The sequence below is a fragment of the Protomyctophum parallelum genome, assembly GCF_964188405.1.
Source record: "Protomyctophum parallelum genome assembly, chromosome: 20".
In the NCBI taxonomy this organism is placed as follows: Eukaryota; Metazoa; Chordata; class Actinopteri; order Myctophiformes; family Myctophidae; genus Protomyctophum; species Protomyctophum parallelum.
In genome coordinates this window covers 43240926-43268925 of record NC_139718.1, presented here as the reverse complement: position 1 = coordinate 43268925, position 28000 = coordinate 43240926, and the positions used below count along the sequence as shown (strand labels likewise).

The window sequence follows — 28000 nt, the reverse complement described above, 5'->3', positions numbered from 1 at the left end:
CAAGCTCAAAACGCCTTTTCATTGTAAGCTTGTAGGTCGGCTATTTTCGCAGAATGTACTCGGGGGTCCCTGTGGTTAAACTTATGGACTTTTATGTCTCGACTGCAATGGAATCTAATCCCAGCAGCAAAGAATTCCCACTGATGTCAGTCAGGAAGTGTTTTGTGATGGTCCAAGGCTAAGCCTGTCACAATGATTGCATGAACAATCGTCTAATCGCAATGTTTTGAGATAATTATTTTGGGCATAACCGTTTTCCATGTTGAAAGATTGATGCAGAAATAGCAGATCTGTATATCTGCCATTTCAAGCTTTACAACATCTCACTTTGTGACATGTTGAAAGCGTGTAGAGCAGCAAAATCTCCGCTATTTAAGGTTTTTTTATTTAAAGTATAAAATTATTAAATATGCCAATTATTTATTTGTATATTCAAATAATCATATCTGACCTGTGCAATTCATACGTTCCAATGTTAAATGGCAAAAACACAATTTAACGTTTTACAATTACGTTTTTCCCAAAAAAGGCACAGGACTGAAATATACAAAACAAAAACAATCCATGATTTAAATAAATTAAATCCAGAAGACAAAGTATAAAGGATAACGTAAAATATGCTATAGAGGCCAAAGACTACTACACTTTTTTTTCTTTGTCTAGGAAAAGCAGATTTCATAACATAAGAAAGATTCAGAACAAACGATCTGACAAAGCATACAAAAAAAAAAAAAAATACGTAATAAAATATCCCATTTTTACTTTCATGGACAGGAATATTTGTTGAAAGGGCGTCCTAGAAAATAGGTGTGGCTCCCACTGTGGGAGGGAGGGTCGAGTCCGTTTTTTTAATGTACAGTCCTTCAAGGGACGTCATGAAGGGGTCCGGGCAGGGGGGGCCTCACGGCATCATGAAGGGGTCCGGGCAGGAGGGGGGGCCTCACGGCATCATGAAGGGGTCCGGGCAGGAGGGGGGGCCTCACGGCGTCATGAAGGGGTCCGGGCAGGGGGGGCCTCACGGCGTCATGAAGGGGTCCGTGGGCAGGGGGGGCCTCACGGCGTCTTGGACTCCTCTTTAGGCCTAGAAGATCCACAACAGCCTATGTTAACCTTATGCACTTTATGTCTTAACTCCTTAAAATATATATATATATATATATAGAACTGATGACAACATTCATGTCAAACATGTCTATGAAGCCATCTATGAAAGCTATGTAAAAGTTAAATCTGCAACACAATTTTATACCATGGATTATTTATTTAATTTTCCTCCATACCAAATGATTTGGTCAAAGTGATTTGGCACAAGCAATCTGGAAACCCATCGGCCAAAAAAGAAAAGAGAAACGGCGCCCTCTGCTGGTAGCCCAGCTCAGAATCTGTTGTTGAGACATGTAAGCTTATAGATCAACTATTTCCGCTCAAATAAGGTTTTCTTACTTGGCTGTGTCCATTTTCTCTTCCTCTGGTACCTTCTCCTCTTCTTTCACTTCTGTGGTGGGGAGGAAAAGGTTACATGTAACTCCAAATACTACAGAGATATCGTCAATATAATAATATTTGCTCCGATCAGAACTCTATAATCCAAAATATTCCCCCAGATTGACTGCCTCAAAGCGAAAAATGTTGTGGTGTGGACATGATTTTCAAACATTAATTCGAAACATTTCCTGACAACATTCCTCGTGTTACTTATGCTAGTAACAGAGTAGAAATGTGACACATTGCCCCTTTTTACTAATGACAATTCCAATCGAAGATTAAAACAATGACAACATCACAGAGACTAAATGAACGGTCCCGTACCTTTCTTCTCCTCCTGAGCTTTCTTCTCCTTCTCCTTCTCTTCTCCCTCCTTCTCTCCTTCCGTCTTGGTTCGTTTGGCTTTCTTGTAACTGGCGGCGTTCCTGCGTCCTCCCTCGCCCTCGTCTTCCGAGTCGGAGAACTCCTCTTCGCACGCTATCCTCTTGTCATGGGCGCGGACTGTACAGTAGGACAGGGGTGAATGATGCCATCTGCTCTGCCATATTCTTTTTTTTTTTTTTAATATATATGTTTTATCCCACGATTTTGTAACCCATTTCTCACCCCTGTGTCAATCATCTAATGTGACCCTGGGCTCTACACACCCTCCACCAACCTAGTCCCCATATATGGGGGACAAGGGGAGAGCAACGGACTTGAACTCATGCTTCCTTCATGCCTGAGTGTCCAAATCATTGCTCCTTTACACCTGACAGGGGGGGAGTTTCCCTGGTTGGACGTAGCGCGTGGAAGGAACACGTTATTCCAACCAGTTCCTTTCCCCTCCATCAGGCGCCCCGGCTGGCCAGGGGGAGGCAGTTTAGTGACCAGGATTACTGCATGTTTTTTGTGAGGGTACCTACCCTAGGGGACACGGGGAGAACATGCAAACTCCACACAGAAAGGCCCTTTTGCCAACCCCGCCTTTCGGGTATGGGCACTGATGACGCGGAGGAGGAAACACGCCGCCAGCACCCACAGCATCCCGAGCGGGAATCGAACCCAGGACCTTCTAGCTGTGAGGCGACAGCACTACCAACTGTGCCACCGTGCCCCCTGCTCTGCCATATTCTTTACTTTTACTTTATATGTTCATTTGGACAGGACAATGCATATTAATGGACGTCACATGGACGTAAATACACCGGATATAGTTGCTCATTTTCATCCGCAGTCCTCACAGGAAACACAAAACGGAAAAACAGACAGTCAAACAGTGGAATACATTTGCATGACATTACATAGGGAACACAGCATGATGTGCAATGTCTAATTCAGTGGCTTTCGACCCTTTTCATAATATCAAGGTCCATTACTTATTCTGCGTTTGAGCCTCTCGGACCCAAGACCTTTTTGTTGCCGTTGGATACGATATTGCGATTTTGTTCACAATTCCATGCTAGAAAGGGTCCATTTGGTTTCATTTTACACTTCATCTAACACACATGTCTTCTAAATCATGACGGTTTTCTAGAAAAACCTGTTTCTATATCAGTTGTTTTAAAACTATTTCATGTCAAGGACCCCAAAGATTATATGTAATTGGTCGCCGACCCCCGTCTGAAAATATGTTGTTCCAGGGATCCCCCCCCCCCCCCCAGAAGCAAAGACTTGAGTCAAAAACGTTCGCTCTGAGAGAATATAATATATATTAAAAGATTTCTGCCACATTTTCAAGATTTTTTCATTAACCCATTCTGACCGGGCACCCATTTTGGTGTCAGCATCATGTCGTGCTTTAGCTATTTGAAAAATAGCAGATCTACAAGCTCATATCGCGCCACCGAGTGGCGCGATACGAGCTTGTAGGTCTGCTATTTTTTGAAAAATCGAAGAGCGACTGACATTTTTTAGAATCTGATCTCAGGTCAGAATGGGTTCATCAGGACCAGTGTGTCCCCGGCGGAAACCTCGTATGAATCTGATCTCAGGTCAGAATGGGTTACAAAATAAAAAACAACGCAGATAGTACAAACGTGGGTGTCTCTTACTGGAGATGCGTTTGTTGGGGTCCTCCTCCTCTTCGTCGCCACTGTCCTCCCGCACCGCGTCCTCCGGGATGGCCTGCATCTGGACCCCCGGGGCGTGGGGAAGCATGCGCAGGTTCTCAAACAGACGCTGCCTGTGTGTGTGTGTGTGTGACGTCACAACGCCACATTTATTCATTGTATTATTGATCATTAATCAACGTCACGTCAGTCAGTTTTCACAGTTTTGGGCCAGAGGTTCAGGTTTATTCGTCATGTGTATAGATACAGAGTATAAATACGATGACAATTGTTTTGCTCAGAGCACTCTCAGAGGGCTGTATTTTGCGTGTCTTAAGTACCAGGTCTTATTCCCTAACTTGAGTACACTAAAGACCTGGAGGCGTGGTCAATGCCATTTGGCTATTCTGAGTGGCCAAAGAGCATTGATCACGCCTCCAGGTCTTTAGTTTACTCAAGTTAGGGAATAAGACCTGGTACTTAAGACACGCAAAATACAGCCCTGATCAGTCTTACATACACAGGACATAAACAAACATCTATAGTGCAAGAAAAAGACAAAGAACTGAAAGAAAAGTGCAAGTGAAGTGACAAAACAGTGCAATACAGTTCAAGGTCAGCTGTTCAGCAAGCCTGACTGCCTGGGGGTAGAAACTGTTACTGAGACGGGTGGTGGTGCGAGATTTGATGCTCTGGTAGCGTTTTTTTGGAAGGGAGTGGTTTGAACAGGGTATTTACGTCTGCTAAATGCCTAAATTGTAAAAATTGTAATTCCGATCATTTGAAAATGACGCGATCGGCCCCCGATTTCCGATCACGTGATCGGATCGTGGACAACCCTAGTTGCACCGTGTGACCATGACGCTCATGTCCGGCGCACTTCCTGTATCCCTCACGTGGACACAGGTCGCTCCAATTAATCGCAGCGGCGCATGAGGCAGGTTTTTATATCTATGGTTCACACCGTGCACTGACGGGCATCTTTCCAGTCGTATATTCCCCGACAAGCACAGTAGCAGCACTGAGATGAAGAGCAGAGTGAAGGGCTACACACACCGTCTGCGAACGCCGCGCGTCAAAAAACAGCCGCCTCCGTTGTTTCCAATGAACCTATCGCACACCGGCGGCGTCCGACGCGCGTTCACGCCTCGCCTGACGCTCCGATACGCCACTGTTCTATTTTGCCGCGCGGCAACGCCTGTGCACCCGGTGTGTGTGTGTCGGGCTTTACTCACTTGATCTTCTCCAGGTAGTCGTTGGTGTTCTGGTTGGTCATGTTGGACGGGCTGATGTGAAGCTTGAAGTCCGGCCCAAAGTACTCAAAGTAGTCGTTGTACGGCAGCTCTGTGGAGTGGTGGACAAACGGATACTCTTATCACTTTGCAGTTTGCCTATAACTGTACCTTGCCTTATGTTACCATCATTCATGGTCTAAATTAATCTCAGATCAATCAAATATCAACTGATTAATAAGACTATGACAGAAGCACACAATGAAATGGTGGTAAATGCTCACCATCAAGATATCTGAACCCCAAACAAACAGACATCTTGACATTTCTTAATGATCCAGCAGTTTCCTTTTATAACGTGACAAGTTCTAAATACAACACAACTCTTATTAGAATAGACGTATAGACGTATATATATATATTTATTTTTTTACAATTTTTTTTTTTTTTACAATTTTTTTTATAACGCCCTCTTTTTTTTAATAATGGGAGGTCTGGCACTCAGAGCCTAAACTGGTGACCACTAGGTGGCACTGAAGGAGTTTTTTTTTTTTTTTGCGGCTTACGCCTTTTATTGATTTTTGAAGGGACAGACAGTAGGCTGACAGGAAACGGGAGAGAGATGGGGGGATGACATGCAGTAAAGGCCGTGTCGGGTCCGGGAGTCGAACCCGCGGCACACTGCGACTGGATTACCAGTCCGGTGCCCAGACCGTTACGCTACGGCCTGGGCCACACTGAAGGAGTTTTAATGGATTATTAATCATTATGAATAAGTGACGGTAATAAGCCGCTCTGAGGACTCACCGTTGGGGATGGAGCTGTCCAGGGCTACAGCCGTCTCGTACGTCCAGCAGCGAGCCACGTTGCGGATGGTGTAGCCTCCTCCGCCCAGCATCAACAGAGGCAGGTTGAAGCTCTTCATGTACTCCACACACTTAGCATGACCTGGGTGGAGCAAAAACAACACTGGCTTCAGCCGTCCGTCCGTCGGGGGGACCAGAGTGGGCTCCAGTCTAAGGCCTCGCTCAGACCTATAAGACAAGTCCTGTGTGTCATGGCCGCCTCAGTGCATTTCCAATGGGAGTCACGTGGTTTGAAGACACAACCTTGGGAGGGCAGAAGACAGCCACGCGCAACAAGGTTGCGTTATGAAACCCCATGTGACTCCCATTGGAAATGCATTGAGGTGGCCATGACACACAGAAGACACAGGACACAAGTGTGTCTGACGTGTGAGTGTGAGGTCTAAATCAGCCGTCCATCAGGGACCAGTGGGGTCCAGTCTAAATCAGGGGTTCTCAAACTCCAGGTACCCCTTGGAGGGGAGCCACCTTTCCAAGTTCCGCCCCTCATACTCGCAAAACACCGATAAGCATTATACTTACAACCACCATGTGTACAACTATTTGGAACTATTTGTATTGAAAACCTTTCAATCAAAATCATTCAGATCAATTTCATAGCCATTATACAGAAACCACTACTATAATATGAAATGAATCACGTGCCAATTTTTTTTCTTTTCTTTTTTTTTGTGTGTGCAAAACTTGACAGCACACTTTTAAATTAGATAGGCTAAACATAATTATAATGACTAGTCCTTACCCGTTATGAGATATTTGCCCCCCCTTGTGGCCGTGAAGGGTAATGCGCCTGGGTGCGTTTGTAATTGACTAATACATTAATTAATAATCATTAATGTGTCAAGGGAGTGATTGGTGCAGGCAGTAAGGAGTTACGGCACTGTTTCTGACAGACAGACAGACACTCAGACATTCGGTTAATTATAGTATGATGATGTAATGATGAGAAAGACAAAAGAATCTGAATTATTTTGCGGACCCCCTGGCTATGCGCCCCTTTGAGGACCGTGGGTCTAAATATTATCCTCTTAAAACGTCATGCCATTTGAAGTTGCAATGCCGTTATACTCCAGAATGCCACAGGCTGTTCATGTCGTAAACACACTATACACCTTCTAAATTGCCAGGACACACGTGAAAGCCGTGTCCACACACACACACACACACACACACACACACATCCTGTCGGCCGTTTTACACGGCTGTTAACTTTAAAACCATTAACTATACAACTAATGACGTGACGCAGGTTCGACTCCCGGTCCCGACGGCCTAAGTTGCCACATGTCTCCCCCCCCCCCCCCCCCCCCCCCATCTCTCCCCTCATTTCCTGTCAGTCTACTTTCAACATATCAATAAAAAGCCCCAAGAAACTAACAACTACAACTAATAACTAGAAAAAGTGCCCTTCTGGGCACAGGTCTCCACCAGGTTATCCACAGATCCGTGCAGTTAGAGGTAAAAACACTTTTCGGCCAGTTATAGCGCCACCTTGAGGCTGAGTTGAAATTGTTCATGTGGCATTTTGTCCTGGGCCTAGTGGGAATGTGGGTGCACAATTTGACGGAAATCACGCAATGTGTTCATGATTTGCAGCATTTTGTTTGAAACTGAGCACTCCTGTGAACTTTGGAAGCCAATCTTAACCAATCAGGATGGAGTCTGAGAAATCTGAAAGACCGGTTTGGTTGAATGGCTCTAGAGAGACTGTGTACCAATTTGCGTGATGTTTGGACAAAATCTGTAGGTGTACTGTGCAAAAACTTGTTTTGCACAAAGCGGCCTCCTGGTGGCGCTATAACAGGCCGTTCTGGAAAGTTTGGGGCAGAGGTTCATCGTTGGCATCCAGGGAGTGTGTGTACCAATTTGCGTGATGTTTGGACAAAATCTGTAGGTGTACTGTGCAAAAACTTGTTTTGCACAAAGCGGCCTCCTGGTGGCGCTATAACAGGCCGTTCTGGAATGTTTGGGGCAGAGATTCATCGTTGGCATCCAGGGAGTGTGTGTGCAAAATTTGCCATCGACCAGGTTAACGGTGGCCGAGATTAGCTACTAACGGACACACGGACGGACGGACGGACACACAAACGGACGGACGGAGTGCAAAACATACTCTCCCCACATGCCTTCGGCCTGGTGGAGACAATAACAAGTTAGTTCACCACCTGAACCCTACCACAGCATCCCTACTCAAGAGGGGGGGACGTTTTCCAAAACAAATTAAGCAATAAGCCACGAGAGGTCTCAGGTTACCGGGTATTTTACACTGCCTGGGAGCCAGTGTAAAATACCCGGTAAGCTGGGGCCTCGAGTGGCTTATTGCTTTTCTAAAACGGTTACAAACATATAGCAATATTAATATTAAATTCACAAAAGTATCTACGCTTTGCGCCACCAGAGCGAGCGACCCAGAGCCAAAACACTCCCTTGTTTTGCTCCGCAAGTAGCCTATGTGACGGGAGAATAGCGCTTGATGTATTTACGGGGCTGCCTGGAGCCACACATTCACAGTCATATGAGCCGGGCGGTGCTTAGACGCCCGCACGGCATGTGTTTGTAAAGCAATCAAGCGCTCCCCTTCCCCAGTTCAGCTACAAGGCTGCAGTTTGATACAAAGTGATTGAAGGAGTGGGTTATCGGTGAAATTTACACCGGTCACGTGACGGTAACCAGCCAATCAGAATGAAGTATTGGGACTACCCGTTTTAGAATAGCCGATCTACAAGCTCTATCTAAATATATCTAAATATCTAAATAGCCGGGGGAAAAGCTCATACCTTTAATGGTGAGGTTGAAGCATCCCAGGCGGTCTCCTGACAACGAGTCGGCTCCACACTGGAGAACCACAGCGCTGGGTTGGTACATCTCCATCACCTTGGCCATGATCTACAACAGCCACACCCAAACACCACCACGGCTGTTCACAATGTCTGGACTCGTGTCTGATCTGAATGCCTACATTTTGCCGTCGTCATGTGCCAAAAATAGCTAACCTATTAAAGGAGAATTCCATACTAAAAGGCTTTCTTACCTTTCTTTGTAGTCGTTGCGTCCCCACCAAAGAGGTCCAGGTGTTATTTTGTGCAAAAGCTCCTTATTGGCTATTTCCCCTACCATAAGCCCTCAATGAATTGCATTGAATTGAATGGGAATTGAATGGGGCTATGGGGTGTTGTGCTAATTCGCTTATTTCCATCGCTCAAAATTATAATTTCTTTGTATATATCCTCTCTTCATAATGTAAATAATATCCCAAGCGGCACACTTTACTACTTCTTTCGATGGAAATAAGCGAATTAGCATAACACCCCATAGCCCCATTCAATTCCCATTCAATGCAATGCAATTCATTTAGGGTTTATGGTAGGGAAAATAGCCAATAACACCTGGACCTCTTTGGTGGGGACATAACAACTACAAAGAAAGGTAAGAAAGATAAGAAAGCATTCTAGCATGGAATTCTCCTTTAAGCCGTTAATGCGTGTGGATCCAGAAAAGTAATTGTTACCCAAATTGACACTCATTAGCCCGCGGACCCCCATTAGAATATATATATGCTAAGGACCCCCATTAGAATATATATATGCTAAGGACCCCCATTAGAATATATATAGGCTAAGGACCCCCATTAGAATATATATATGCTAAGGACCCCCATAAGAGAAGATTTTTTTACGGCTTTAGCAGTGATTTTCATTTCAAGGATCCCCGGTTTGGCCTGAATTAGGCTACGGCTCCCCCCATTTAACCCATTCTGACCTGAGATCAGATTCATACGAGGTTTCCGCCGGACACACACTGGTCTGATGAACCCATTCTGACCTGAGATCAGATTCTAAAAATGTCAGTCGCTCTTCGATTTTTCAAAAATAGCAGACCTACAAGCTCGTATCGCGCCACTCGGTGGCGCGATATGAGCTTGTAGATCTGCTATTTTTAAATAGCTAAAGCACGACATGATGCTGACACCAAAATGGGTGCCCGGTCAGAATGGGTTAATGGCATTTCTATCTCTGGGACCCCGATTTATATTGTAAAATCAATGTTCATTTAACTCTGAGAGTGTACAAATGGAACCAAATGGAACCGTTAAAGAGTTCATTTGGTTCCATTTTTGCACTCTGAGTCACAGACCCATACAGGTTCATTTGGTTCCTAATTATCATGTAGCTGGAGACCAAGGTTATAATAGTTAACTAAAACTAACTAAAAAAACGAAAACTAGAATTAACAAAACATTTTAGTTAACTGAAACTAATACAAACTAAATATAAATTAAAAATCACACACGTGTGAACTGAGTGGTGCAATTCCCCCCCCCCCCCCCCCTCTCTCTCTCTCTCTCTCTCTCTCTCACTCTCTCTCATTAGTCACTACCCCTCTCACTGTTTCTGGCGCCCCCTACTGCTATTATTAAGTCACATACTCGTGCTCATTGCAAAGGACATTGCAAGCTGGTTGTAGGAGTGGTTGCACCACTCAAAAACGATAACTAAACTGAAACTGTATTGTGTGTCCTCAAAATGAACTAAAACAAACTGAAATTATAGACAAAGTACCCTTAGTTTGAGTTTTTATCAATATTTATATACTTTTCGGATATTTACAATATCCTTTTAAATTCATTCGATTCATTTCCTCATTTCTCCAACAAGTTTTACGGCGTTTTTCAGCACCGTACGGCAGCATGTAGCCACGCTAACCCTAAACCAAAGTACAAAGAAAACTAAAACTAAACTAACACTAAAACTAAGCATTTTCACCAAAATAAAAACTAGCATTAGAACAAAATATGTCAAAACTAACTAAAACTAAACTATAATGAAAAAAATAAAAAACTATTATAACCTTGCTGGGGACCCCCTGGAACTCTCTCTCTCTCTCTCTCGAGGACCCCCACTCTGGGAACTGTGTGTTCCATGATGTACTCACAGGCTTGAATATGGCTTCGTAAGACTCGTCGTCGATGCCGTCTCTCAGCGGGTAGTTGACGGCGTAGTATTTACCCTTCCCTGCACCGATGTCCTGCAGGAGACAAGCTCTGTGTCAAGCACACTACTGGAACTCAACATTCAACACACGTGTGTGTGTGTGTGTGTGTGTGTGTGTGTGTGTGTGCGCGCGTGTGTGTGTCGTAAGGTTCCCAAACTTTTCAGGCAAATAATCATTGTTTGAAAGGGGGAACCGCACCAGCACTTGGAATTGTAGGAGTTGAGGCATTCAATTTAGTATAACTCGGTTTCCAAAGTATTGTGAAAATAGCAGATCTACAAGCCTTCCTTAACCCATTCTGACCTGAGATCAGATTCATACGAGGTTTCCACTGGACACACACTGGTCTGATGAACCCATTCTGACCTGAGATCAGATTCTAAAAATGTCAGTCGTTCTTCGATTTTTTTCAAAAATAGCAGACCTACAAGCTCGTAGCGCGCCACTCGGTGGCGCGCTATGAGCTTGTAGATCTGCTATTTGTACAGTATTAAAAAATTACAAAAGATTGATGTTGCTATATAAATATTTGAAGTTTTTCAGAAAACTTAGGTCAGGCTTTAGAAGGCGTTTTTAGAATCGGCCTTAGGCCTAAATGGGTTAAATTATCATTAAAGAAAGGAGAGGAAGGAGAACTGTTTGGCCCCAGTAAAAATCTACACACAACAAGGTTCTCTTTGGGACAACCGGCCCCAGACAGTCCGCCGGTCCCCACCGGGTTGAGAACCACCGTCATAAGACGAGGCTTACCCTCAGGTCTCCCGTGCCGGGGAAGTACTCTCCGTACTTGTGGAAGGACACGGTCATCACGCGGTCCGTGGTGTAGAAGGCCTCCTCCACGCCGTCACCGTGGTGGATGTCTATGTCGATGTACAGGACCCTCTGGTGGTACCTGGTGGAGCCATGGGACACGACAGTTAATATTACCTATACCCCTATGTCGATGCACAAGACACATTATATACTAGCCAACAGCGCCACGCCGTGGTCGCATCCTGTAAATCCAGTTGACGTTTCATACGGTCCATTTGGCTCCTACAGGCATGTTCTCCCTGTCCTGCTGGCCTCCGGCCATGTCCAGTCTTCAGCAATCAATAGTAAGCAGTGGCGTGCACAGATAGACACTAGGGGGTGCCCTTTTGGCAATTTTGCTCTTGAATTTTTTTGTAGTGTGTGGACCATGGTGACATTGATCAAATCTTGATACAAAAACGCTTCTACTATATTATTTAGGCCCCCCACAATCTAAAGCTATGTTTCTATGTCAGTGGTTCTTCGATTAAAGAAAAATAGCAGACCTACAAGCTCGTAGCGCGCCACTCGGTGGCGCGCTATGAGCTTGTAGATCTGCCAAAATGGATTCCCGCCCCAAAACGCGCTGCACAAGGTGCCCTTTTTTTCACTTGAGCACCTGCCCCTCTAAATGTCTGTGCACGCCACTGATAGTAAGTAATAGTGAACGAAGCTCAAATCGCACGTCACAAACAATGCAGTGTTCCACAGCGAGGCTGCACTATACAGGCTGGCTGCTTGTTGGCGTGTCCAGCAGAAATGTGCTTCACAAGAACAACTGCCCATAATAAGTTAATGGCAAGGTGGTAAACTAGGTGCAATTTCCCATCGACAGCCCGTACATCCAAACAGAAAAGTCCCATCTGATTGTATTAAAAAAAAAACGTCAAGCTCACCAACAATGCAGCTGTACGAAAAGCTTGAATTATCCTCTCTCCATCTGCAAAGTGTTTGTTTCATGAAAGTCCACTGTAGACATGCTATGAGGCATGAGCTACTTTCTGTCCCTGCAGGTAATTATTTTTAGTTTGGATGTGCTCGTTGGGATAGATCACCCAACGTCCCTGCGTACCACCTCTTTTGAATTTGCACATAATGCAGGAGGTAGTTATGACGTTTGCTTTACTGAAAACGAGAGCTTCCCGACGCTGATGGCAAGATGGCCGTGGTACAAAGTTAACCAATTCTGGCCTGAGATCAGATTCACACGAGGTTTTCCACTGGACACACACTGGTCTGATGAACCCATTCTGACCTGAGATCAGATTCTAAAAATGTCAGTCGTTCTTCGATTTTTCAAAAAATAGCAGACCTACAAGCTCGTATCGCGCCACTCGGTGGCGCGATATGAGCTTGTAGATCTGCTATTTTTCAAAAGCTAAAGCATAACATGATGCCAACACCAAAATGGGTGCCCGGTCAGAATGGGTTAAACACACACACACACACACACACAAACACACCTTTTTTTAGAGGTAAAACATGTGCTCTCGAGTCCCAACGGAGGGAGAAATGGCATGAGAGCATCCATGCAATTCCAGGCACTGACAACATAGCAGGGTGGCTGTGATCAGTCTTTCATACTCACTTCAGTAACTCTAGAATAGCGAGGACGATGTCATTGACGTAGCAAAAGCCCGAGGCCTCAGACTTCTTGGCGTGATGCAGTCCTCCGGCCCAGTTGATGGCGATGTCGGTCTGTTGTTTGTTGAGCTTAACTGCGCCGGCTAGAACACAGTGACGACCAAACAATGAACACATTTTTTATTATATACCATATTTAATACCCTTTTTTTCTAATATTTCACGCATAGTGCATCACTTCGTGCCACGCTATGAGCTTGTAGATCTGCTATTTTTGAGAAATCATGAAGGTTTTTATGAAAGTGTGCACGTCTTTGAATATAAACTCAGCAACAAAAGTTCAGAAACGTAACTTTGGTCCATTATTTCTCCACTTTAATAATATCAATTGGTATTGTATTTTTTTTAATCATTTTAATCATTGATTGATCATCTTTACAACGAACCTCAAATGACGTCACATTGTAGGCTCTACAGAGCCGAACCGACTTTTATTCGGCTCTAAAATAAGAGTATGAATCGCGCCTAAGAGTGTGGGTAGTGCCTCCAAACAATTTGCCAAAATGGCAAGTGGTTGGAATTCAACCCTTTGCTATGAGTTGCTTAGTGATTGCACTCTCCCACAGTAATAAAGGAAAAAAACACATATTGGCCATTTTTACACTTTATTAGCTTTTCACTTTCCATACGCAGCCACAACAACTTGGCATGGTATGAGGCACTATCTCTCTCACAGGCAAGACAGAACTTGAAGTTGTCATCATTGAAGGCAATATATCAATACAGTGAGATATCGGGATGAGATTCTGGAGCCAGTGGCGATCCCACATCTTCAGAATCTGGGACCATCCTCCAGGATGACAACCCCACAGAGCCAGGATCATCACAGAGTACGTAACCTCCAGCATTTTGGAGTGGAAATCTATCATTTCCATTGGTTCAATATTTTTGAGAGGCGCTAGCCACTCCTATATATAGCTATAGTGTAGATTTGTGTCCTAACACAAACATTAAATGCCACCGACAATGAATGGAGAATTGACGTCATATGTGGATGAGCAAATCGGCCATTTTGTCCTACACAAAATTTAATTCCCATTGACAATAAATGGATGAAAGAGAAAAAATAAATCTAAAACCTCAAAAATGGAGTTAGGTGGTTCCTTCCGGACGGCAACGAATTTAAATTCACTGCCTGAAAACCCTGAAATAGAAAACCTTTCCATTTTGTACCCCAAGGCTTTGAAACGCTGCACAAATACAGACGAAGCAAGCGAAGAACCAACGCGGTCCAGTCACCGATTCACAGAGTGGCTTCATATAGGGACAGAACGGGTTGACTGAAGCCAGTCACTGTCGACCCGCTCGCATCCTCATGGGACGCATGGATGGGTTAAAGTGGTCAGGAGGTGCACGCCCATACTGGGTTAAAGGAGAATTCCATGCTAGAATGCTTTCTTAACTTTCTTACCTTTCTTTGTACGTCCCCACCAAAGAGGTCCAGGTGTTTTTTTGTGCAAAAACTCCTTATTGGCTATTTCCCCTACCATAAGCCCTCAATGAATTGCATTGCATTGAATGGGAATTGAATGGGGCTATGGGGTGTTATGCTAGTTCGCTTATTTCCATCGAAAGAAGTAGTAAAGTGTGCCGCTTGGGATATTATTTACATTATGAAGAGAGGATATATACAAAGAAATTATAATTTTGAGCGATGGAAATAAGCGAATTAGCACAACACCCCATAGCCCCATTCAATTCCCATTCAATTTTAAGGAGCTTTTGCACAAAATAACACCTGGACCTCTTTGGTGGGGATGTAACAACTACAAAGAAAGGTAAGAAAGCCTTTTAGTATGGAATTCTCCTTTAATTCAACGGGTGCTCGAAACAAAAAAGAACAGACTGCAAAAGGAAGAATAAGTCTGTGGCCTTCGTCAGGTATATTGACGAGGGCAACAGAGGCCGAAACGTTGTGTTTTTTTTTTTACCCCACCTTGGTAAATAAAGTTTTTGGGGAGCTTTCAAAGCGGTGTGCAGACTTATTCTTCCTTTTGCACGTATGGATGGGTGTCAGGGATGACCGGTGCAAACATGATTCTTCCGGGGCAAATATGTCAGGGTAGAACGCATCAAGACAACTCACCCACAGAGCCCCCGGTTGAGAGCTGGCAGAACTCGAACAGGCCATCAAACACGGGACAATCCTCCCCCACGTTAACTGTGGAGAAACGGATAATATGCAAATAGACACTTTGTCTTAAAGTGATTTTCTTTGGTTAAAATTAAAATAAGTGTTAAAAAGCTCTATTTTTTTTTTTTTTACTCATTGCTATTTGCTATTTGTTTGTTGCAGTAACAGTATAGTCTCCATGTCTCTCCAGCTTTTTATTAAACAGAAAATGCATTCTCAGGAACGGAAACTGGGATACCAGTTTTATCCAATTAGGATAGAGATAACACAGTCATTGCACAGATTAGTGTTAGTGTAAGTGAGGACAGAAATAAATGAGCAGACAAAATTGGAACTGGAACACTATAAAAAAATAAGCTCATAAATATCTCTCTCCTGGTTGTCTGAATTATTTTTTATAGTATTAGTATTAATATTAGTATTATTAGTATTTCTTAGTATTAGTCATCATAGCTTACTTTTGAAATTAGTTTTTATTTAAGATTTTGTCGCCGAACATTTTTCGTCATAGTTTCAGTGGACAAACTCTATGATCACTATTACCACAGCCTCAGTCTCCCTCTGGCCAAACTTACATCTCTGCATCTGTTTGCTGTACTCGGACATGTTGTCTGGCCGGATGGAACGCAGGAACTTGATGTAGTCGTCACTGTGGTATTTGGTCATCTCCTCCCCGTTAGCCTTGTGGGGTCGCTGCAACAGACACGCAAAATCAGTGGTTCTCAAACCCTTTCACGTCAAGGCCCCCAGTTTGACATGCAATTAGGCTACGGACCCCCATGGTATTTCTATCTCTGGGACCCCCAATTTATATTGTAAAGTCAACGTTGATTTAACTCTGAGAGTGTACAAATACCCTTATGGGTCTGAGTTACAGACCCATAAGGGTCCATTTGGTTCCTAGCTATCATTTAGCTGGGGAGTCGGGACCCCCCTGAGAACCACAGCGCTAAATAAATAAATAGTCGACTAACTCTACAGTTGATTTAGTCGGCTAAAACATATTTTGGCAGGCCTTAATGCCGCCATAATACGTTATAACAACATAACGAGTTGTGAACTCGTAGATTTTCAGTGTGCAACCAAGTATAAAATGACTTGTGTCTTACTTATCCTGGATCTTTTGTCCACTAGTCCCTTGGAAATCATTTTAGTCTAGCTTTTATTTTTTTGATGAAATTGTCAATATATTTTATATGTCTTAAGTTTCAGTCATTATAGCTTAGTTTTCATGTACGGTAGTCATAGTATTAGTCGAAGGAAATCAACACTGCGTGAAAGCAGAGGTACGTACATAGATCTCCATCTTTCTGTAGAGGCCATAGTTGAGCAACAGGTTGTGGGTCATGCGGATGCGATGGGGCTTCATGGGGTGACCCTGGCCGTAGTAATAATTCCCAACATCACCTAAGATAGAGGCAAAGACCAAAACGTCAAAGGATTTAAAAACTGAAACACGCAAACGAATAACATCACCTGAGACAGAATCAAATACCAAAAACGTCAAAGGATTTAAAAACTGAAACACGCAAACAAATAACATCACCTGAGACAGAATCAAAGACAAAAACGTCAAAGGATTTAAAAACTGAAACACGCAAACAAATAACATCACCTGAGACAGAAGCAAATAATACCAAAAACGTCAAAGGATTTTAAAACTTGAAACGTGCGGTCTCCCTGATCTACTGGGTAGATCACGATCTATACATTTTGGGTACCCTGGGGCGTTTGTGTTATCCTTTTAGCGTTACCTTCGACTGTACCTCCTGTACTGTTTATAATCATGTTAATAAAACTGGTGTGCGCTTGTTTGTTCAATAAAAGTGGTCAAACAATCTTCTGGCTCATTTGTATTCAGTGCCTTTTGTGTGTTCATTTTTGTTTTAATTCGAGCACCAACTAACGTCCATATAAGGATATAAATGTACACAACTCTACAGTGTACAGTACTACTGCTGCTATGCTCATTGCTCACGCAACCTTCTATACTGTAAGCCTCTCAGGTTTATGTGGGGGGAAAATAATAATAATAATAATTTCCATCTCTTTCTTGCTCTCCTTTCCCCGATGGGAATTAACAAACCATGCTAAAACAAATTTCACCCACTGGTCTTAGCTGTACATATTTGTGATGTGACAACTGATTCTGTAGTACCTGTAACCTGTCTCCATTTCTATTCTGATTGTTTGGTTGATCGAATACTTTAACTGTAACAGCACAGGAAGGTCCTACAGTTCAATACAACAGTTGTATTGAACTGTACAGGACTTTCCTGTGCTGTTCATTGTGAAAAGTCCAGTATTAAGACAGGCCAACTTCACTTTATGCACGATGTCACAACATTGTATTCCATGACATTTTGTCAGTTATATTCTGTCTGATCTCAATACAGACCTTGTTGTGATTAAACACCAAGAAAGGCTAGGAGGAGTTCTCCTTTACTCGCTATCCGGATAGGCAAACAACTCATGCATTTCTCTTTTGGGTCTCGATTCTCAATTAAGGTTTAAGAACCAACCACTGGTCTACATGCACCAGGTCCAGGTCTCCAGTAGCCTGGTTAATAAACCAGACTAATATCGCACGGACCAGGCAGTGCCTGATGGCAACAAGAGAACTGCATTCTGCACATATCTATTTCTCTTAGGGACATTTTAAAGCCCAATTAATAGGCGTCGCGTGCCGACAATAAATGAGCTGCAAGACACGTAACGGAACGGTTCTATCAACTACAAGGTAACAATCAATCAATGCTGCTATAGCTACATCTGCCCCAGCCGCTAGTCGGCAAGCGCCGCCGTCGCACGGCACAAGTGAAGCTTTTTAACCAACCATACTTTGTACGCGCGCGCGCGTGTGTGTGTGTGTGTGTGTGTGTGTGTGTGTGTGTGTGTGTGTGTGTGTTTGTGTGCGTGTGTGTGTGTGTCAATAAGGTTGTCCCACATAACAGTCTCCTTTGTTATCTCTCTCTCTCTCTCTCCTCTGTGTGTGGGGGGGGGGTTAATTAAATTAAATAATATAATAATTAAACTACCTCAAACGTTAACGATGTGTTATTCTGAACATTTCATATAAAAAAAAGAGCAAACGAAAAGCTCCAAAGATGACCCTAAAAAAAAACGCTGGATCATGGATTCTTCTTCCAATCCAATCCAATCCATCCAGACAGTGATGGTGAGAGATGATCAGTCAGCCAGTCAGCTATAGCTTTAGCTCACTGGAGGCTAGGAGGGAAGTGAACGGAACACAGTCACACACACACACACACACACACACACACACACACACACACACACACACACATCCCAGAAAACCTGCATGCAGCGACATTTCTCCCACAGCAGGTCAATAAAACCGGCGAAAGGGTTCCCGGAGAGGGCCCGGGGAGTCCCGCTTCTCTGCAGACACAATAACGTTACACTCACCATCGTAATAGTAGCAAACTTTTTTCTTTGTTCCTTGAGAAGAAGTCAGCGCCATTTTAGTTCCTCTTTCCGCGCTGTGTGTGCGTGTGGCGTGTGTGCTGTGTGTGTGTGTGTGTGTGTGGGGGGGGGGGGGGGGGATCTGGAGGAGAGGAGACGCGCCAACTAGCGCTGGAACCTGATACTTTGTGGCGCGTCTGGGCGCAGCGCGGCGCTTTGATCCAAGACTCACTGCAGTGCTGACTGAAGTGTCACCAGGTCCACCCATAAGGTCCACCCACCCACCCACGCCGTTACCACCACGGTCCAAACGACAAACAAAGGTAACGGTATGTATATGATGTGCTTGGGGGGGTACGGTGGGGGTAGGCCTGGCCTACTCGACCGTTTCACACTCACTGGCTCTACTAGTGTTGACTCACGTCAAACTAATTCAAGGAAAAAGAGGGCGCTGTTTATTTTTAGACGATGGGTTCTCAGATTGTTCAGGCTGTGACATGACATGACGACCCCCCCCCCCCCCCCCTTCCGCAAAAAAAGTAATAACAACATTATTTTAACTGGGGGAGTGTGAAGTGAGTGTGGAGTGGGGCGGCTGGACGCCCACTCTCGCCCAGTGTATTAAATTATGTCTTTTATCTTTTTTTTTCCCCAGGTGAAAAAGTAATGTATTTTAATATATTAAAAATATACTTTTAGTACCTTTGTTATACTGAAGGTATACATTTTTGCACTAAAAGTATTTTGGTACTTTTGTCAAAGCATGCTAATGCATAATAGTGTGCTGTACTTTATTTGTAATTAAAATTGTATTTTTTTCGGGGGGGGGGGGGGGGGGAGTATACATTCAAATATATTCATGTGTTTGTGTTTATGTTGTAACATATCTTCAGTGCGACTAAGTACAACTTTTATTTTATTTTTTATAATTCATTTATATAATAAATGTACTATACTTTAGTATATTTCTTTTTCACCTGGGTTATTACCAGTAATACGCCCTAATTGAGTGACCGCTCGGCGCTCGCTCGCGTGCATGCTGCCTGTCAGAGCAGGTCAGAGCAGGTCATAGCTCCATATATGGAGATCTAAGGGTGGCAGCGGGGGGGCAGTGTCTTGGGTTTGATGAGGGCCCAGGTATAGGGCCGGGCCTTAATTCTCTGGCCTGTTGTGTGGACAGGTATCAGTCAAAAGGAAGAGGAAGGACGGGTGGGGAACGATCAACATATGGAATGTCAGAACAGGTCATATAGCTCCATATATGGAGATCTAAGGGTTTGAGGTCAGATGTAGATTGCTGTCCGGCTATATATATATATGCAGATCGAGGTGATTCATATATGGCTATCCAGGGTTTGATGAGGTCAGTGTCGCGATCGTCATATATGGAGGCGGCCATATATGGTGGTGTGACGTGCCACGAGGCGTGATGTCACAAGGCATGACCATAATATGGAGGTGTGATGTCATGAGATCATTGAGGTGTGACCATATATGAAGGCGTGACCTAACTGACTGACGGGATATGCAGGTATAAAATGTATGGGTCCATTTGGTTTAATTTTTATTTTAAATTAGTGTTAAACATCTGCATTACTTCATTTAAAAGAAGTCTACACAATTAGAGAATGTAGAGAATTGTTTGCCTGTTATCTCCCCTAATGGTACCTCGTCAATACAGCATGGAATATAAAAATCTTATCCAACGACAACAACAAAAATAGTCTTGGGTCTGAGAGGCTAGGGGCTCCATTTTCGTTAGCCTGGTTAATAAACCAGACCGAATCAGCCGTTGGCAAAAAAAAATTGCCTACCGGCGGATTTCGGTCTGGAGAGGCTCAATTGTACGCCTATTTTCTACACACGAGAACGTGTGCGCCCAATAGGGACACGGTATGCAATATGGGCGGGCTTTGGTACAGTGACGTTCAATGCTTGAGACCTTTGACTGACAGTAGCTCTGACCAAAGAGAAAATGTTTCCCTGGAAATGAAATCCAAGCTGAGCCTCCCCAGACTAATATCCCGCGGATCCGTGCGATATTAGTCTGGTATATTAACCAGGCTACATTTTCGTCACCGCTAAACCCCTTATCCCTAAACTTCTTTGCCTAAAACTATTTTGCAAAACATTTTTGAATAGTTAAAATGGCCAGTTTACAAGCTCACAACGTGTCAATGTAGATTGGCTATAGTTGAACTATTCAAAAATGTTTTGATGTTCAAATGCTGAATAAATAATGGCACTTGATATTACGAAAAAAGGTTGAAAACCACTGGTCTACGACGGGCTTCGTGGATATTGCAATGAAGACCTTTATTGAAATGTATGATGGAAGCAGTGTTGGGTATTATTTATTTACATTTTGATACAGAGCGCCGTTTATAATACAAGCAGAGCAGTCCAGTTATATTCTGATCACGTACGTGCGTCACACTCACACACAGTGGTGTAAAGTAACTACAGTAAGTACATTTACTCAAGTACTGTAAGCTACTTAAGTATACAATTTTGAGGTATTTACACTTTGCTTGAGTATTTCCAATTTCCAATACTTTTACTTATATACTGTACATCTCAGAGCCAAAATGATTACTTTCACTCCACTACAATTATTTGAAAACTTTAGTTACTACTACTAGTAGTTCTACTTTGGAGATGTACATTTTGGTAAGAAAACATACAGTACATTAACCACTTCAATCCTATACACATTTCGGCCATTTGAAAATAGACGATCAACAAGCTCACAATGTGTCACGATGCGATGCATTGTGAGCTTGTACTGTAGATCGGCTATTTTCAAAATATTTTGTACACATTTGTAACTTGTGAAATGGGACAATCTGCAATATGAGTGCTTTTAACTTCTAGTACTTTAACCCATTCTGAACGGGCACCCATTTTGGTGTCAGCATCATGTTATGCTTTAGCTATTGAAAAATAGCAGATCTACAAGCTCATATCGCGCCACCGAGTGGCGCGATACAAGCTTGTAGGTCTGCTATTTTTGAAAAATCGAAGAGCGACTGACATTTCTAGAATCTGATCTCAGGTCAGAATGGGTTAAGTACATTTTGATGCCGATACTTTTGTACTTTTACTCGAGTGCATTAACTGCATTTTGAATACGGGTCTTTTACTTGTAACAGAGTACATCCTACATTGCAGTATTCATACTTTCACTTAAGTAAAACATTTGAGTACTTTTTTTCTCCACCACTGCACCTGCATGTGTCACACAGCGTAATGATGTATCCCTTCCCCTGCAGTGAGTAAATCAAACAGATTACATCTGAATACGTCATTCGTTTTACCATGATGGGCAGTGGCGTGCACAGACATTTAGAGGGGCAGGTGCTCAAGTAATAAAAGGGCACCTTGTGCAGCGCATTTTGGTGCTTTAGCTATTGAAAAATAGCAGATCTACAAGCTCGTAGCGCGCCACCGAGTGGCGAGCTACGAGCTTGTAGGTCTGCTATTTATTTTTTAATCGAAGAACCACTGACATAGAAACATAGCTTTAGATTGTGGGGGGCCTAAATAATATAGTAGAAGCGTTTTTTATCAAGATTTGATCAATGTCACCATGGTCCACACTACAAATTAAGAAAAAATATATAAGTTTTTTTCTTTTTTTAGAGCACATTGCCAAAAGGGCAGGGGGTGCTCTAGCACCCCCTAGTGTCTATCTGTGCACGCCACTGATGATGGGATCGAGTTCAGGAGCTTTCTTTCCTCTTGGGGGTGCTCAAAAGATATGTCGCCATCTACTGTACCAGTAGATCACAAAGGCTGTGCTGCTAGACCACATGACATGCCCTTTACATTTCTTTTATCATTTATATTAAAAAAAAAGATTTTTCACATCTGCCACTTAAGTTGAATTAAGGTGACTTTATTATTATACCTCTTCACTCTTGCTTTTAGTTGAGTTTTACTATGCACGTTCCTACCCTGCCCTGACTGATTGCTGCATGTGGTGTTTTTATTTGTTTTTATTTATTTTATGTTCTTATATTCAATTTTGTTCTTTGCCATTGTTCTATCATTTTAACTACTTGTGTTTTATTGTATTATATTTTTGTGTCCTGCCCTGTGAAGCACTTTGAGCTGCATTTATGTATGAAAGGTGCTATACAAAAAAAAAAGTTTATTATTATTTATTGATTGACATCAAATCATTGACAGCTCAAACCCACAATGCAATACTTTAATTGTTTTCAGGAGTGTTGCGCACAAACGTCACTAGCATTACAGTTATATATACAAAAAATAAAAGAAAACTACCAATTCCATTTACCAATTCTATTTCCCATTGTTTGTCTAATATGTAACCCCCTCAGGTAAATATAAACTATTTTCATAAATGGGAATTATTATTATTATTCTTTTTGGTTGAGCTGGTCATTTTGAAAGTAGCTCTCAAGTAAAAAAAATCACACCCGTGTGAACTGAGTGGTGCAATTCCCCCCCACCTCTCTCTCTCTCTCTCTCTCTCTCTCTGTTTCTGGCGCCCCCTACTGGTACTAATAGTCATACTCGTGCTCATTAACACATACATAGTTGAACACATACATATAGTTGACGCGGACATTGCTGTTCCTTGGAGTGGTTGCACCACTCAAAAGAAGTGCGGGGGCACCCCTGATCATTGGTTTAACCCATTCTGACCGGGCACCCATTTTGGTGTCGGCATCATGTTATGCTTTAGCTATTGAAAAATAGCAGAACAAACTGCTATTTTTGAAAAATCGAAGAGCGACTGACATTTTTAGAATCTGATCTCAGGTCAGAATGGGTTCGTCAGACTAGTGTGTGTCCGGCGGAAACCTCGTATGAATCTGATCTCAGGTCAGAATGGGTTAAGTCTGTGTTTTCATTCATTCTGTCTGTCTGTCCGTCTGTCTGTCTGTCTGTCTGTCTGTCTGTCCATCCGTCCGTCCGTCCGTCCGTCCGTCCGTCCGTCCGTCCGTCCGTCCGTCCGTCTGTCAGGGCTGCTCCTGGTATTGCCTCTCCGTGGCGGTGAAGAAGTCCTCCAGCACGCTCCTCAGGTACTCGAAGGTGGGCCGGTCGTCGGGGCTCTCCCTCCAGCACTCGCACATGACGCCGTAGAGGCTCTCGGGACAGTGGTCCGGCGGCGGCATCCTGTAGCCCACCTCCAGGTGCTGGATGACCTCTGGGTTGGACATGCCTGCGCTCAATGCCAAAGGTGAGAGATTACATGTTGTGCTGCTGTTGTTGTTGTTATTATTATCGTCTCTCATGGTGCTGTGTTGACCAGGGTGCGTGCGTGTAATCGGGTACATACCAGGGTAAGGTATGCGACCATACGTCACTATTTCTGTGAGCAGAACTCCAAATGACCACACGTCTGACTTTATGGTGAACGTGCCGTAGTTAATGGCCTCCGGGGCCGTCCATTTGATGGGGAACTTGGCACCTGTGAAAAGCAGCAGGAGACGCCCTTCATTCAGGGGTCACATTTTTCGACTTTCTGTTTTACACACGCCATTATGTTGTTTTTATTATTTTGATCATGAGGACTCGATTACTGAATGTCAAGTGTCCATTTGTCGTGGCTAGCTCTGCTTCTCTGTTTCTGGTAATAGTATTGCCCACCTCATTTTGTATGTCCACTGGAAAATAATGCATTTTGACCAAAATGTCCACCTCAAGCCAGCACAGCACTAGTACAGGCATTATATGGGGAAAAAAGGGGTCAACCTCCAACTAATTGCAAAAAAACCAAACTCAGCTGGTTTTGTATCTTACATATGTCCTGAATAACATACAAAAAGTTGCCTGGAATTGTCTGAGGGGAAAGGGTTGAAAATGACCTGTACAGTATGGCCATCATAGACATCCAATATAAGGCAAATAATTAAAAAAAATCATTTTGCTTTAAGTAGCATGTGACTAGCATGTGTCAAAATAGGGTGTTTTCACGATGCTGAGTCCATTCCAAGCATTCGTTTTGCATAAAAACACTCCTTGGGCTAATAACGGCCATAGCCGTCATCACAAATGTGATGAGGTCAGCACATTTGGGTGGCTATGGCCGGTATTAGCCCAAGGAGTGTTTTTATGCAAAACTTCAACCCTTTCCCCTCAGACAATTCCAGGCAACCTTTTGTATGTTATTCAGGACATATGTAAGATACAAAATCAGCTGAGTTTTTTTTTTTTTTGCAATTAGTTTGAGGTCAAATTACATTATTACTGGACTACACTGCATTCATTCATTTGTACACAGCTGAATCCCAACGCCCCCTGAATTGTGCAGTACAAGAAATGAACACGTGGTGGAGCTGTTGCACTGAAAGTTAATCTGACGCGACAACATCCATGTTTTTGAGTCACATAATGTGAAAATAATATAATTTGCTTTGTCTTACTGAAATCTTAACAGAAGACTGAATTATAAAGCACAGATTCAGTAAGGCTTGCTTCTATGGATATGAAGACATGCTATTAAAGCGGCAATCAGGAACGTATTTGAATAAATAATTTAGAGTATGTTAGTACAGTTAGCACAATATATAACTAGCACATCGCCAGTGGTTGGCGGTTGTCTCCTGTGCACTTCCACTGAGGAATTTAAACCCTGTACAAGTAACCCTGCCTGAAGCTCATAGTGACTTGAACCCTGGCATCCCTGTTTTGGGCATGGGCATTTCAGGAGCCTGCCTACCACCAGTGACATCATCGGTGGAGGTTCCAAACCTGGTAGACACTAGACAGTGTTCATTTTGTTGACTAAAACTATGACAAAAAGCTAAAATAAACATTTGTCGACTACCTTTTCTCACTGACGAAAACTAAATCAAGTTTCGTCAATAAATAAAACCTAGACTAAAATTGTATGGAGGGACTAATGGAGAAGAGATCCAGTAGAACTAAAAGACAAGTATACTTTGTTTGGTTGTGCTACAGTGGTCCTTGGGGGGGTTCCAGGTGGTCCCCAGCTAAATTAATCGATGGAAAGTTGGTAACCAAATGGACCCTTCTAGATCATTAACTCTTGAGAGCAGAGACGGCTCCAGAACATTATGACTGGGGGTGCTATGGAGGGGCTGGCTATTTAGAGGGGGGGGGGGGGGGGGGGGGGGCTTATGCATTTTGGTTTACATAGAAGTCAGTCAATTTGGGGAGGCTAAGCCTCCACCAGAGCATTACTTAGTTAATTTACAATAAGTCTACACAATTAGAGAATGTAAAATAATTGTTATTTTGATCGTTCGCCTGTTATCTCCCTAATGGTACCAACATCAATACAGCGTGGAATTGTGGACAAAATCTTATCAAACGATAACAAAATATCCTTTTGTTTTGGGCCTGAGAGGCTAAATCTCATCAAATGCTGAATGAGTAATGGGCCTTGATATGAAAAAAGGTTGAAAATATAGAGTTATAGCGGTGAAGGTCTCCTTACCCTCTCGGGCGGTGTATTCGCTGTCCTCGATGAGTCTCGCCAGTCCAAAGTCGGCGATCTTACAGATGAGCTCACTGTTCACCAGGACGTTAGCGGCGCGCAGGTCTCTGTGGATGTAATGTTTGCTCTCGATGAAGGCCATGCCGTCGGCCATCTGCAAGGCAAGGCAAGGCAAGGTCTCTGTCAATGTAATGTTTGCTCTCCATGAAGGCCATGCATCTGTACCACCAGAGGGGGGCTCAAGTACCACCAGTGGTTGGGAACCTCTGCCCTAAAGGACTACGGAAACTACAAGGAGACGTGCACGCATTCCCTAAAGGACTACGAAAACTACAAGGAGACGTGCACGCATTCCCTAAAGGACTACGAAAACTACAAGGAGACGTGCACGCATTCCCTAAAGGACTACAAAAACTACAAGGAGACGTGCACGCATTCCCTAAAGGACTACGAAAACTACAAGGAGACGTGCACGCATTCCCTAAAGGACTACGAAAACTACAAGGAGACGTGCACGCAATCCCTAAAGGACTACAAGGAGACGTGCACGCATTCCCTAAAGGACTACGAAAACTACAAGGAGACGTGCACGCATTCCCTAAAGGACTACGAAAACTACAAGGAGACGTGCACGCATTCCCTAAAGGACTACGAAAACTACAAGGAGACGTGCACGCAATCCCTAAAGGACTACAAAAACTACAAGGAGACGTGCACGCATTCCCTAAAGGACTACGAAAACTACAAGGAGACGTGCACGCATTCCCTAAAGGACTACAAGGAGACGTGCACGCATTCCCTAAAGGACTACAAGGAGACGTGCACACATTCCCTAAAGGACTACGAAAACTACAAGGAGACGTGCACGCATTCCTTAAAGGACTACGAAAACTACAAGGAGACGTGCACGCATTCCCTAGAGGACTACAAAAACTACAAGGAGACGTGCACGCATTCCCTAAAGGACTACGAAAACTACAAGGAGACGTGCACGCATTCCCTAAAGGACTACGAAAACTACAAGGAGACGTGCACGCATTCCCTAAAGGACTACAAGGAGACGTGCACGCATTCCCTAAAGGACTACGAAAACTACAAGGAGACGTGCACGCATTCCCTAGAGGACTACAAAAACTACAAGGAGACGTGCACGCATTCCCTAGAGGACTACAAAAACTACAAGGAGACGTGCACGCAATCCCTAAAGGACTACGAAAACTACAAGGAGACGTGCACGCATTCCCTAAAAGACTACGAAAACTACAAGGAGACGTGCACGCATTCCCTAAAGGACTACGAAAACTACAAGGAGACGTGCACGCATTCCCTAAAGGACTACGAAAACGAATACCAAACAACTCGTCTCGGGCGCACAGCCGGCGGAACTGCGCGGCCTGGTATTCCTAAAGTAACCTAAGTAAATAATGCTTAAACGGGTAAAACTGTGCCTAAACCTAACCCTATTCCTAAACGCATTTCTAACCTTATTCTCAGTAAAACAAAATGAAGAATACAAGAACCGCCGCACCGAGCGTATACGTGGCTTATAGTAGAGAAGAATGAACTAAAAGTGAAACAGATTCAAAGAATGAAAATGAAGTTACAGTTGAAACATGCTGTAGGAAATGAATCATAAACCTCAATAAAAGGCCTCTGGCAGTGTTGATTGAAAGGAACTGGGCTGAGGCAGACTGTGCCGTTTTCTGGGAGTTTGTTTCACATAAGTGGCCTATTACAATGTTTGAATAGTCATTACCTGGTCATCCCTGTGTGTGTGTGTGTGTGTGTGTGTGTGTGTGTGTGTGTGTGTGTGTGTGTGTGTGGTGTGTGTGCGCGTGTGCGTGCGCGCGAGTGCGCGACTGCATATACGAGTGTATGCATACGCTGCCCTGTATGTGTGTGCGAGTGTGTCTAATCTGTGTGCGTGACATCTGTTTGCTGTGCATGATTGATTTACATGTGGG

General features: G+C 43.5%; 2 protein-coding genes across 2 annotated transcripts in view; both read right to left on the bottom strand.

Annotated features, from left to right (window-relative positions):
* Positions 1–366: 366 nt before the first annotated feature.
* On the bottom strand, positions 367–18705 carry LOC310878142 (histone deacetylase 1). Its single transcript, XM_083792290.1, has 14 exons — positions 18605–18705; positions 16470–16582; positions 15751–15868; positions 15128–15202; positions 12986–13124; positions 11356–11497; positions 10546–10638; positions 8391–8499; positions 5555–5695; positions 4751–4859; positions 3519–3649; positions 1810–1986; positions 1444–1495; positions 367–1081 (listed from the first exon to the last, which is right to left on the bottom strand). Exons 1-14 carry the CDS (start codon positions 18657–18659, stop codon positions 1054–1056), a joined length of 1482 nt encoding a protein of 493 aa, XP_083648416.1. The 5' UTR covers positions 18660–18705; the 3' UTR covers positions 367–1053.
* A 4887-nt stretch (positions 18706–23592) lies between these two features.
* Positions 23593–28000, bottom strand: part of lck (LCK proto-oncogene, Src family tyrosine kinase) — a gene marked incomplete at its 3' end in the record, with an annotated part of 39405 nt that continues 34997 nt past the window's right edge. The window contains exons 11-13 of the mRNA XM_083792313.1: positions 26037–26190; positions 23913–24044; positions 23593–23795 (exon numbers count right to left, since the gene is read on the bottom strand). Of these exons, the coding sequence (XP_083648439.1) occupies positions 23593–23795; positions 23913–24044; positions 26037–26190 (489 nt within the window). The remainder of the gene's footprint in view (positions 23796–23912; positions 24045–26036; positions 26191–28000) is intronic.

What these genes read in the sequence shown, in the direction of transcription:
- LOC310878142 (XM_083792290.1), bottom strand. Translation starts at nt 18,659, where the DNA reads ATGGCGCTGACTTCTTCTCAAGGAACAAAGAAAAAAGTTTGCTACTAT. An exon ending in AGTTTGCTACTATTACGATG is followed by an intron (nt 16,583 to 18,604) that starts GTGAGTGTAACG and finishes CCTCTATCTTAG; the next exon opens with GTGATGTTGGGAATTATTAC. An exon ending in CCCCAACAAACGCATCTCCA is followed by an intron (nt 1,987 to 3,518) that starts GTAAGAGACACC and finishes CCTACTGTACAG; the next exon opens with TCCGCGCCCATGACAAGAGG.